Source organism: Nasonia vitripennis, chromosome 4 (genome assembly GCF_009193385.2).
Source record: "Nasonia vitripennis strain AsymCx chromosome 4, Nvit_psr_1.1, whole genome shotgun sequence".
NCBI classification, from domain to species: Eukaryota; Metazoa; Arthropoda; class Insecta; order Hymenoptera; family Pteromalidae; genus Nasonia; species Nasonia vitripennis.
The window spans coordinates 23,685,761-23,698,395 of record NC_045760.1 but is presented as its reverse complement, the minus strand read 5'-3'; the positions used below and the strand labels follow the sequence as shown (position 1 = coordinate 23,698,395).

The 12,635-nt window shown below is 38.7% G+C and overlaps 2 protein-coding genes across 3 annotated transcripts in view; one reads left to right on the top strand and one right to left on the bottom strand.

Annotated features, from left to right (window-relative positions):
* The window catches only part of LOC100117161 (NEDD8-activating enzyme E1 catalytic subunit), a 142,037-nt gene extending 140,452 nt beyond the window's left edge, over positions 1 to 1,585 (top strand). For both annotated transcript variants that reach the window (XM_008215998.3, XM_032599598.1), the window contains exon 4: positions 1,157 to 1,585. In XM_008215998.3, coding sequence (XP_008214220.1) covers positions 1,157 to 1,522 — 366 coding nt within the window. In that variant the 3' untranslated portion in view covers positions 1,523 to 1,585. The remainder of the gene's footprint in view (positions 1 to 1,156) is intronic.
* A 9,639-nt stretch (positions 1,586 to 11,224) lies between these two features.
* LOC103317602 (dual specificity protein kinase shkC-like) lies at positions 11,225 to 11,815 on the bottom strand. The gene has a single exon (XM_008216000.1). The coding sequence runs from the start codon at positions 11,813 to 11,815 to the stop codon at positions 11,225 to 11,227; it is 591 nt and encodes a 196-aa protein (XP_008214222.1).
* Between the last annotated feature and the right edge of the window lie 820 nt (positions 11,816 to 12,635).

Below are 12,635 nucleotides of genomic sequence, written 5' to 3'. Positions count from 1 at the left end.
CAACATATTTTGCTCAACACTTCAGATACACCAACTTCCCGCAAAACCAATAGAATCAGATTCATTCACCCAAATACTCATACATACGGTCATGAGCTGAGCAAGAGTCAGCGAACGAGGAATCTATTGCTAGTTTGTATTGTAGAGAGCTAGTTAATAAAGAGTAAGTCAATTGTATCTTATGTGCGTAATAATCCCAATTAACCCTAAATATCCCGATTTAGGGAGGTCCAACGAGACCTCCTCCGAGATCGTAAGGAGATTTGGAAAACGTTATAAAAATTATATAGTGTCCCGGATTCGGGGCCCTGAAGGCGTTTAAGCAAACTCGTCTCTCGGGGTTTGCTACGTCACAAGAAAAATATGCTCGAGAAACAAGAGCACTATGCTCGCTGTCTAATCAACCAGTTTCGACTCAATTTCGAGCAAAAGCCAAGATAATAGTATCACCTACCCTGGTAGAAACGTAAGCCAACCCTTTGCTTTGATTAGTAAGCCAATTGGAGTGGGTTGACCAACGATTTCATGGGTAAAAATGTACCTTACTTCGACATGAATTTATCAGGTTCATTGGCTTATAAATAGCTCATTTAAAAAATTAGTAAGAATGTTAATTACTCATGCTTCATAACTAAGAAATTTTCAAAAGTTTCTAAAATTAAATTTTTTTTTTTAATTTTTCCAAAAATTTTCAAAATTGAAAATTTTTTTAAAACGTAATTTTAAAAAGTTTCCAACCGTTTGTTAACGGTTGGCTTATATCGAGTAGTAATAATTAGTAACCAAGCCATTTTGGTTGGGATATTTTCTACCAGGTAATGGAGCATATTTAAAGTCTCATGATGAAATCAAATTACGTTGATAAAATATTTTAGAGATATTTCATACTAGAAAAAAATAAAACAAAAAACAATTAGGAAAGCTCAGTACCAATGAAAAAGCAGCGGTTTTTTAAATTTCATAATTATGTGATTTTATATACCTTTTAATAATACTTGCGCTCACGACTATAATTTGTTGTGAAAGTTGGTTTGACTTTCGCCTTTTACCATCTTTTTCTTTCGTTTATCTTATAAAAACATAGGCATGCTTTAGGGATGAAAAACTGTTAATTTTCGTCAATTTAAAAAAATATAGTGCATTTTATTGCTTTCAGGTTTTTACGGATACAGACGGTATTTATACTTATACATATAAAGCTGAGAAAAATGAGCAATGTCTAGCCTGCAGTCAAATATCAAGAGAACTTCAACTCAATAGCATTAATTTGAAATTAAAAGATTTAATTGAGTTGTTGTGTTCACAAAATGATTTGCAGATGAAAAATCCTGGTATTACAGCCAATATATTTGGAAAAACAAAAACTTTATACATTCAAAGTGTACCAAGTATTGAGGAAAAAACGCGACAAAATTTATCAAAAACATTATTTGATCTAGGATTACGTAACGAGTCAGAAATAATAGTTGCAGATGAAACAACACCTAATACTGTAGTGTTTAAGCTTAAATTTACAATGTAACAACGATCATTGAATGTAATAAATAACAATATATATTTTTAAATTAAAAATATTATACATCAACAAATTGTATTTCGCGCCTCTTCCTCGTGACCAACATGTACTCCCCTAGCCCTCACCGATATTGTCACAATTTTTAACGTTTTTTCCCTATAAGGAAAAAAGAAAAAAGAGAGTGTTCTGGGCGTAACCGATGGCTGCTAGGGATAAAAGCAAGTGCGGCGTATTTATTCTTTACCAATAATATATTCTATCTATTAGTAGTTTTAGCGAACATTTCTCCGTCTCTGTCCCGCTCCAGCGTTGTCTCATTCTTTCGCTTTGTGTCGATCAAGTCACATCGAGCCGATCATGATGTAAGGAGAAAAGGTGTGCTCCTAAGACGGACTAATTTTTTATGTCTGGTGCGCCTTTCCTTTAAGGTATGTTCCGCCATATTAAAAACCTCATCCGTGCACTCATACAGACGAAGTATACTAAATCGATTGCGACAGTACGAAACCGATCGCTGAACATCAAAGCGAGTGCTTTGACCTACGAGTCAGCACTTCTTACTGTATAACAGACTTACTTTTGTACATCATCCTTACACGTCAGATGTTGACTGGTCGATCGTTGCCGCGTTTCATTTATTTTCACAAGTCCTTGAATCGTCACCGAGTCTTTAAAAAGCCAGGAAACGATCCACGGAGCGCCTTTTGTACAAATAACCTATTGGTGTGTAGCTGTACCCGGTCAGCGAGTACGAGTGCTATCTCTCTGTACGCCGAGTTTGAGTGTGTGCAATCCACTCAAACTCTGCGTACGTGATATAGTGAACTCCTTGTTTTCTGGTTTGAGAATCTTCATCTAGCAATAGGCGAAGGGCCCGTCGATAGCAGACCGGCGTTAGTGGGAATCCATAGAGCAACTTAGATTATCTATACTTTGTGAAATGCTAAAAAATTTCGCATTTCTACTTTCAGTATAAAATAATATCAAAACTCATATTAGAACAGAATCCCACTAAGTTACAGCGTAAGTGAGGGAGCAACCGACTACAACAGCATAAATAAAGAGACCTAATAGCATAGAGTCAGAGAACATGATGACTCACTTGAACTCAATAGAATGCACTACGAATACATTATACAGAAACGCGAGAAGACGAGAGACGACGAAATCGAGAGAGACTTTATCGAAACTAACGACAACCAAATTGAATAATCAACAACAAAACTATTAATAAGAGCGCGAATCCCCAAATCACAGCATCATAAACCAAACACTACAAGCTACAAGAAACGCACACACAAACATCTACAAGAGGCGCACTAACACACACACACGGAAAGGCGTAACGTCCTGTACCAACCACGAGCCAGAAGTCTTCCAAAGTCCGCCTAGCAAACGAAGAAGAAAGGTGGCCTGATTACAGAAAACCAAACGGCCATATATACGCACTCAAATAAAAGCGACATGAGCGAATATTCTTCAACGTAAAACAAGAATCAAGTAAGTAGTCACCAGCACTCCACAGCTGTGCAAACAAACAGTCGCATACCTCAAAGCAGGGCACGGCACGACTCGGAACGACAAACAACAACCAAAAGAGGAGAAGCCGGCTAGCAACAGGAACCGAATTTCCAAGAATAATAAGCATAAGAAATGCACAAGCGGGGAAATGGCCTAGGAAGGGGATTAGACCCTATGTACGTGTGATAGCGAGCTCGTGTAGGATAAAACTAATCAGCATCTGACGTGCCATGAAGAAGTCTCTAATATCCAAGTCACGACAGAGAGAGAGAGAGAGAGAGAGAGAGAGTGAGAGAGAGAGAGAGAGAGAGAGAGAGAGAGAGAGAGATTATAAAAGTATTGTAAGTTAAGTTCAATTATATAAGCATCAACCGTATATTCAAATAAGCTACCGCACGACGCATTAACAACAATACTATAATAACCAAATTATCCGAAACTGTAACATCTGCCGAGTTCTGGTTTGTCTCCAATAAAACAAAACAATCACAATCAATCAGTCTATAATAATAATCAATAATATCCATAAAACAACCTAAAACGATTGAGATGAGAATAGAAGGAGAAAATACACTGGCTGTCTATACCATAAGTCACACTAGGTAAGAACAATAGTCGCTGAAATTTCGTTATCCGCGATACTACAGCGTGACAATACTGCTGGGACACCAACAACGTCCGCACGAAACGAACCTGTCCGCTTTAGCAAGCAGTGCGGACAGAATACCGTCCGCGCACAAATACGCGTCCGCGCAGACGAGTAGCGTGGGACATACTTAGATCCTGCAGTCCGCGTGTAACTCTAGTAACATAAGGCTTTCGAACCGAAGGCTAGTTTCTCTCAATTTAAATAATTATTTGTATACTCGCGCAGCCCGTCCTTACACCAAATACGGACTTTACACGCGCAAAAAAATTTACTTAAAAGGACTGAAATCTCTAAAAAAATTGACTTTTAAAAAAGTAAAAGGTTAGGCGAGTTTGATATATTCCGCAACGAAATAAAAAGACAAAAAAGAACTGAGATCAATCAAATAAAGTCTAGTTTATTACATAGACATTACGTACAAGATACTTACTACGTAACTTGCCATGCCCGTTTCATTTTGTTTTCTACTATAATTTTCTTTTTATGTATTAGAATGTGATGCAAACACCATAAGTACAATAAAAATGGTATAGCTAGTTACGTAGTAAGTATCTTGAGAGTTGTTCCTAATGAATCATCAGTGTTTTGTCTGCTTTACCTGTAGGCATGGACTGGTATAGCAGCAAATTTATTAATAAATGTGTGACGTGGCAAAACCCGCAAAATGATTTCCCTCTCTCTCTCTCTCTCTCTCTCTCTCTCTCTCTCTCTCTCTCTCTCTCTCTCTCTCTCTCTCTCTCTCTCTCTCTCTCTCTCTCTCTCTCTCTCTCTCTCTCTCTCTCTCTCTCTCTCTCTGTCTCGCACTCACGGACAACATACGCTTCTTTGTCGTAGCAAAGTTACAAATTCGCGCCCGCAATCACGCATTCTGGGAAAACTTTCTCCTCGACTCCTTTCCTGGAAACTCGCCAACGCTGCTCGCCGCTCTGCTGTTCTTCGAAACTCTTTGCCTGTCCTCTCGATGCTCTCTTCTTCTCCGACTCGTACACAAACGAACAAAATACACTTGCATTAATAATTGCAAAACGCAATTATTATTTATTCGGAAAAGGCGGCCTTGTGACAGACAACGAACCGTTGCAATTGGAAGAATTTCACATGTAATTTTTAAATTACCATTAAATATAAATAAACTTTCAACGTACAACATTACTCCCAATTCAATATATGGGAAAAATCTGAAAAATGTAGAAGTCATAATTTAGGATAAAATAACAATAACATCAAAATATGTTTTTCATGCAGTAGATAAATTATTTAGACTTATGTAATAATGACATTAAATTCGGGAGCAAAGTAATGATTGTATCAGGTGACTCCCAACAAACACTACCTGTTGTTAAACATGGGAATCGAACAAAAATTCATTGAAAATTGTGTGAAAAGGGTCATTTATGGAGTACATTTCAAATAATGACTTTAAACGATAATGTGAGAGTTAGTAACTGTGACAAAGAGTTTAAGAAATGGCTATTAAAAATTGGAGATGGAAAATATTCCAACTAATTTGAAATGGACAATGATATAACTTTACTTCCAACAGAATTATTATCAACCAATGATATAATTATGGACATTTTTGGAGATTGCTTTGATAATAATAGTACCAATAAACTTTTCAAAAAAGTAATTTCAGCACCGAAAAACAATGATGTACTAAAAATTAATAATAACATTTTAAATAGGATGCAAGGCGATGTAAGATAGTATCTAAGTGTAGATTCATGTGAAAATAATTATAAAGATATGTTACTAATAGAATTTTTAAATTCACTTAGGCCAAGCAGAAATAATTAGGTAAACAATTCGGTAAAGTTGTTCTAATACCACGAATTGATTTGACTTCTTTAAAGGCAGAAATTTCTTTTTGAAATGACAAGACGACAGTTCCCAATATGATTTGGATATGTTATGACAATCAACCTGTGTCTCTTTACCAAATCCAGTTTTCAGTCATGGTCAGTTATATGTAGCATTGTAATGTCCCACATACGGTGCATACGGACTGCAGGTGCTCTAACCTCTGTGTCAGCACTCCTCGCGCGCGAACCACCACTGCAAAGCGTACGCGTCAATCCTTGGTGTGGCGAATGCTGATTGGACTACCGCGATCTTCTTTATCTAAATTTTATAACTGCTTGCATCGGCACCGAGGCTTTAAAAACCTGGAGCCGATCCACGCAACGCTATTTTGCGTAGTGACATCCCTGGCGGTGGCGACTATTTCTAAGGTCAAGCGGCGGTGTTTACGAATGTTAGTGTTTGGAGCGTACTAAATCCGTCCAACACCTTGGGACCATGCTAAATCCGTCCCTTGGCATAGCATACACCGTAGAGCACTTTGAACTTAGATCCATACCACAGAGATAAGTACAAGCTAAGGACCGTTGAGTAGAATCTCCAGCACTAGCAAGAACAGTTGACCAACTTAAATATATATTGCCACATGAACGCGTGTAGATTATAACAATCAGCATCCGCCACGAACGGGTATTTAGAACCATCTCAAGTGCGCAGGTTAATAATAATTCAAGTTGCTAAGATTAATTATAAATTCAACTAAGAGATTAGACTAAACATTCGAAGAAACAACCGTAAAATGTAGAACTTGCGAACATAATAATACAACATCTAAATTCAGTGAAACTCTGTATTCTAATCGTATGTAAAGTGCTCTGGTCCAATAAAAACATAACAATCGATGCAATTGAAACCCTTGTGTATTACATTGTAAATATGTAAAGTGCTCTGGTCCAATAAAAACATAACAATCAATACAATCGAAACCCTTGTGTATTACTGTTGAAGTATCCATATTTTGGCTGCTTGCTTCAGTCCATATATGCCTTTTCTCAATTCGTATACGTTGTTGCTCCTTTTTTCGTTGATGTATCCTTCAGGTAGTGCCATATAAATGGTCTCTTATAATTCTCCATTGAGGAAAGCGGTCTTCGCGTCGAAGTGCTTTACAATCATACCTTTTCTACCTGTGACGGTTGGTACGATTCCAAACGTTGATTGCCGTACGACGGGGGCGAAAACCTCGTCATAATCAACGCCGTACTTTTGCGAGAATCCTCTCGCTACGAGTCGTACTTTTCGTCGCACAATAAGCCCTTCTGCATCTCTCTTGATTTTAAACACCCATTTGCAGGAAATAACTTTTCTGTCTTTCCACGTACGGTTTTTAATGAGCGACTCGACTTCATCATTCATGGCTTGTTTCCACTCTTCTCTATGTCGTCCAGATAGAGCTTCTTTTACACTGCTAGGCTCTTTTTCTTCTTCACTACATGCGTAGTTAGCCATGTATCTGTCGGGCGGGACGCCCCTGTTGGTCCGCTGCGAGCGGCGGCACTGTTCACCTGCTGCCGGCTTTGGCTGTAGCTTCTCTTCTATGTCGACTGCATCTAGTGCAGGTTCTTGCTGTAGATCTTCCGAGCTGTCTGAATCGAGCGACTCATACTCTTCATCCGATATACTGATCGAGTCCTCGACGATTTCTTTGTCTGCTTGCAGCTGTTCATTCCTTCGAAATTCGATGTGTACGATGTTGTCGGTATTTGGCTTTTCTTTGTCAATAAATACGGCATCGCGGCTAATCTTTATGCGATTTGTCTCCGTCTCTAAGAATCTAAAAGCTTTTGATTCTTCCGAATACCCGACAAAAATCATTTGCTCCGATTTTTCATCTAACTTTCCTCGCTGCTCTTTATGCACGTAGACATAGCCTTTACAACCGAATATGTGCAAATTCTGCACATCTGGCCTTCTGGAAGTCCATAACTCATATGGCGTCTTTTGTGCTGCTTTAGCAGGCAATATATTTTGCAAATAATTTGCCGTATTAACTGCTTCTGCCCAGCATCGTTTCTCTAAATTTGCATCTAATAACATGCAGCGAACCATTTCCAACAAGGATCGATTCTTTCTTTCTGCGACTCCATTTTGTTGCGGCGAATATGCAGCAGTGTACTGCACCTGTATGCCTTCTTTTCTAAGATATTTCTGTAGATCTTCATTGACATATTCCCTTCCTCGATCGGACCTTATAATTTTAGGCTTCTTGCCGTACTGCGTTTTTGTCATCTCGACAAAATTCTTGATGCATGTAGGAGCCTCACTTTTATACTGTAGAAAGAACGTCGTACAGTATCTCGAGTATTCGCCAATGATGGTTAGTATATACCTCTAATGCCTCGGCGTCGGAGTCTGCAGGGGACCGCAGACATCTGTATGCAGAAGGTCTAATATAGCCTGGGATTTCTTTATTGCTTCTTTCGGAAGAGCGAGCGTGCCATTTTTCCCTGAACGTAGCACTTGCACGTCTCCTGTTTTCCGCCGTCTTTTATGACTATACCTGTGGCCAGTTTCTTTCACGCTAAGTCCTTTATGGCATCTATATTCCGATGCCCAAAACGCCTGTGCCACGTGTGCTGGCAATCCTCTCTGTGTCCCGGGTTCATTGCTCCGCTAGCCGCGCAGGCCCTATCAGCGGTCCTAATCCGGGTACAGCTCCGGGGACAGTCTGGCAATTGCTTTAATCTCTCCATTTTTGTGATGAGGCACTCGTCGTTCTCGAAGATTACTTTAAATCCGCTCTTCGACAGTTTCTTCACCGACAATAAACTTGAACTCAGACTAGGCACGTATAGAACATCTGCGATGCACATTTCTGGAATTTTATTGTCTTGAACGACGCACTTTATGACGCCTTTCCAGACGCCTTTCACCTCTGTTAGTTTTTCTTCATCTGCAAGGCGTACACAGCCTTTTCTGCTTGAGTCCAGATTGATGAAAAAATTACGGCTGTTGACCATATGGCTGGTCGCTCCTGAGTCGACTAACCAACACTCTGTAGGTTTTTCCGATATCTTGCCGAGTAACGCTTTTTCCATAAATGAATTCGACGAAACTACGAGATTATACACTGGAGATTCGCACGTCACTTTATTTGCCTTTTCCTGCTTGCCTCTCCACTTTTCGTATTTTTTACATTTGGCCTTTATATGTCCTGTCTTTTTGCAGAAAAAAACACGTCCTTTCACTAGTGGGTCCTTGATGCGCTGCCTTCATTGCCGATTCGCTTTCACACGAGTCTTCTTTCAATTCTTTATTCCCCTTACGCTTTCTATACTCATTAATGAGTTTACTCTTTACAAGCTGTAAGGTGAAGTCTTTATTGGGCCTACTCTCTAATGCCGTAACGAGAATGTCGAATGAATCTGGTAGACTCCCGAATAATAGCGCTGCCAATAGCGTGACTGGAAAATCCATTTCGAGTGCTGAGAACTGAGTTACATATATCGAAAATTTATGCAGGTGATCTACCATATTACCACCTTCCTAAAGCAATAATCGACACAATCCTTTTAATAGGTTCACTTTATTTGTAAGCGTCGATTTTTGATGATGATCCTTTAGGGACTGCCAAGCTTCTGCCGCCGATTTTGCGCTCCTTATGTGCTGTAACTGGTCGTCTTCAACCGTAAGACCAATCAAAGCACGTGCGCTATCATCTTTCTCGGTTCATTCAGCAGTAACTGTCGATGGTTTGGCTTCACTTATAACTTTCCACAATTTTTCCCTAATCATCGTAAGTTCCATTTTGTAACACCACACTGGATGTTCTGGCCGTTAAGTTTCTGGATGCCATAACGCGTTATGCTTTCTGCCATTTTGCAACTTTACACTTCACTGGATACTGTTCTTAAGTATTTTAAAAAATATACGGGTTTGCACTTTTAACTCACACTAGGACTGGGCCCATAACCGAGTTTATTGATTTTATTTATTATAAGAGAACTTTATTTATAAGAAACAGTCACAATAATCTCAATGCAGTACACTAGTAGAAATAATAAAAGATACAAGTTTCAATAATAATTTATCAGTTGCAAAATAATAACGCGGTAGTATTCTTGATGGTTGATGTGGTGCGCTGGGTGGCTGTCGTTAACCTACCGCTTCTTTCTTCTTCCGGACTCCGGGGATCCGGAACTATGCGCGTAGGCATCTCTATCTGTGTATGTGTGCGTATCGTTGAACTCCAACAATTACATTGTAAATAATAATTGAACCTGAATTGGCATAAATAAATTCACATCAGCTACACTGTCACGACGTGCAGTTAAGAGTTTGATACCTGTGGACAAACCATCAGCGTCTACACACGAGGTGAGAATAGCGGACATAACGCTGACTCCGCAAGTCACAGAAGTGTCACAACCAACTTGCATTCAACGACCGCAAGTAACAGCGGACACTCTCTGTTCGCGCTTGCGCCGCCGCGGATCAACGGGTACTGTCGGATGCCGCTGTGCTGACACAGCTGATATGCACCTGCTCCTGTTCACACCAGGAGTCGCGCCGCGAACCGAGAAGCGAGATCGAGACGAGCGCAGAGGAAAACACGAGGCGTACTGACAAGTGCGCATCGTCGCCGCGCAGCGGTAGCGCGGCGGGACGAGAGAGAGAGAAAGAGAGAGTGAGTGAGAGAGAGAGAGAGAGAGAGAGAGAGAGAGAGAGACAGACAGACAGAGAGAGAGAGCGCGCGCAGAGAGAGGGACTCGCTCGCGAAGCTAGCATGCCGTAGTGAAGTCGGCGTGACTAGTGGGGGGAGCGCGCCTGCACCACTAGCGCGCACCACTAGCCGAGCCATGGCGCCGCACTGTCCAATGCGCAACGTCTCAGAACATCAAACATAATGTAATATATGATAATTAAAAATGCAAGATTATTGTATATGTGATTGTTATGTATATGTATTGTATATGTAATGGTATTATATTATTTTATAATCTATACAGGAAAATGAAAAACTAGTTGGAAATGGAAAAGAAAATGATCTCACTGTGTTATGTATTGCGAACCTATAAATCACAGTAACATTTATACGGTAAATTTTTATAATCTCTTAATAGACATTTGCAAATATAGATTAACTATAACGCCGTCTTTTTATCTCTTTAAATTAGAACCATTCTACTTCTTATTAGCTATCTTTGAAAATAAATTATTCTTAATGATTAGATTATTTTGAGCCAATACTTTTTGAGAATCAACATCATTCGCAGATCATACTTTAATAACCTATACCCGATATGATTTATTGCTACATATAGCTTATTCTGTGTTCATAAAATTAAAAGCTTTGGAAAAAATACACCATTATATGGTTGATCACCATCAGCAATATCAATACGTAAGCAATGAAATTTGAAACAAAATAATGGAGTTTGATGGGCTATCGAGGCTACAGTAGATTCTCCTATTGATGCAAGATTAGTTTCCAACGATGCCAGTTGCAGTATTCTTTTTACAGTTTGAACGTATATCATAAAAGAAACTCCAATCAGAATCTGCAAGAAATAAATTATTTATCACCAAGACTGAATAAAGATACATAGTACAAAGAACTACGATTCAGAAACGAACCTAACATTAGTTATTTTATAGCTTAAGTTCTAAAATGAATCCATTCCTAGATAATTATGTATCACTGTTAATATTTCGCTAGACTTTGGTCTACGAATTGTTCAATAATTGAAACATCTGTTTAAAATATCATTTAGATATAATGGCACGTTGGCAAGGTCTGGTTTTTGTTTCAATTTCAAATAATTTTCTATTTCATCTTCATAAGCGCTGGGAGAAATCAACTTTTTCGTAAAGAGTTCTTTAATTACTCCACCTAATGCCCACACATCTGATGCTGGAGTATCCGACTTATTATCAAGGAGTATCTCTGGACTCATGTATAACACTGTTCTTTTGGGCCTACATCCACCTGTGGTTAATAAACTTGAAGGCATTGTTTTGAATCTGCTGGTTCCAAGGTCACACAGGGTAACAGTCAAATAATTGTCGATTAAAATATTCTCTTGTTTCAAGTCCTTGTGCACAATTTGAGGTTCTAGCTTGTGTAGAAATGCTACAGCTATGCAGATTTGTTCAGCGATATGGTATCGATTCAAATCTGATAGAGCAAATCTACTTGCTACATTTTTATTAAATACTACTTTTCTAATTTTGTGACTGTTGCATAATTCCATTATAATGTAACAATAGGAAAAATCTTTGGCGTAAGCCATTATTGAAATAATATTGGGATGACGGATCTTATCCATGATGCCAATTTCTCTGCAGGCGTATTTACAGTTTAATGTAATTCTTATAGTTTTTACTGCTACTGGCGTATGCCTCCATTATCGCTTTTTATTATCGCTTCGCGCGAGCGTCAGGCAATCAATTAAGGCTTTTGGGCCAGATAGGGCGTGTCACAGCGTTTTGAAAAAATGTTTGTCACGGTAAAAAGTCATATTTTGTAAAATATCTACAACTTTTAAATTAAAGGTTTTTATCTATAATGTATAGCCTCAAAGTTTTATGATAAATACTGGTTTATTGCTATAAAAAAAATCAATTTTGGTCTGTTAACTCGAACTAAATGTAAATAGGAAAAAGTTGTATTTCTTCGAAATCTACAACTTTTCTCAATAACTTTTTTTTGTAGAATGCATAGAATTCGAATTAGAGCCAAAAAACCATTTTTAGCGATTTTTGGATGTGACCGCATTCTGCGTATACATGCAGGAACAAGCCCAAAATAAATTTGGCACCTTCCTATTACGAGGGGAGTTCGCACACAAATTTTTAGCCTGATTGATAAAAGCCTCTTAGAGACAATAGTGTAACACCAAAATTTTTATTCGAAAAACATGCAAAAATTGAACAAATTGTGCCCGCATTTTAAAAAGACGTAGACGATCGGCATCAAAAAAATCAGTTTTTAGGTTTGTGCAAGAGGAGACTTCTCCCAAAAGTTCAGCCCGATCGGTCGAAAATTGCGTGAGATATCGCATCTCACACATTTTTCGATGACAAAACTATAAGGCATTTCCGTGTCGCAGTCATGCCTAACAATGAGAAAATTATAATATTAAAAAT

What these genes read in the sequence shown, in the direction of transcription:
- LOC103317602 (XM_008216000.1), bottom strand. Translation starts at nt 11,815, where the DNA reads ATGGATAAGATCCGTCATCCCAATATTATTTCAATAATGGCTTACGCC.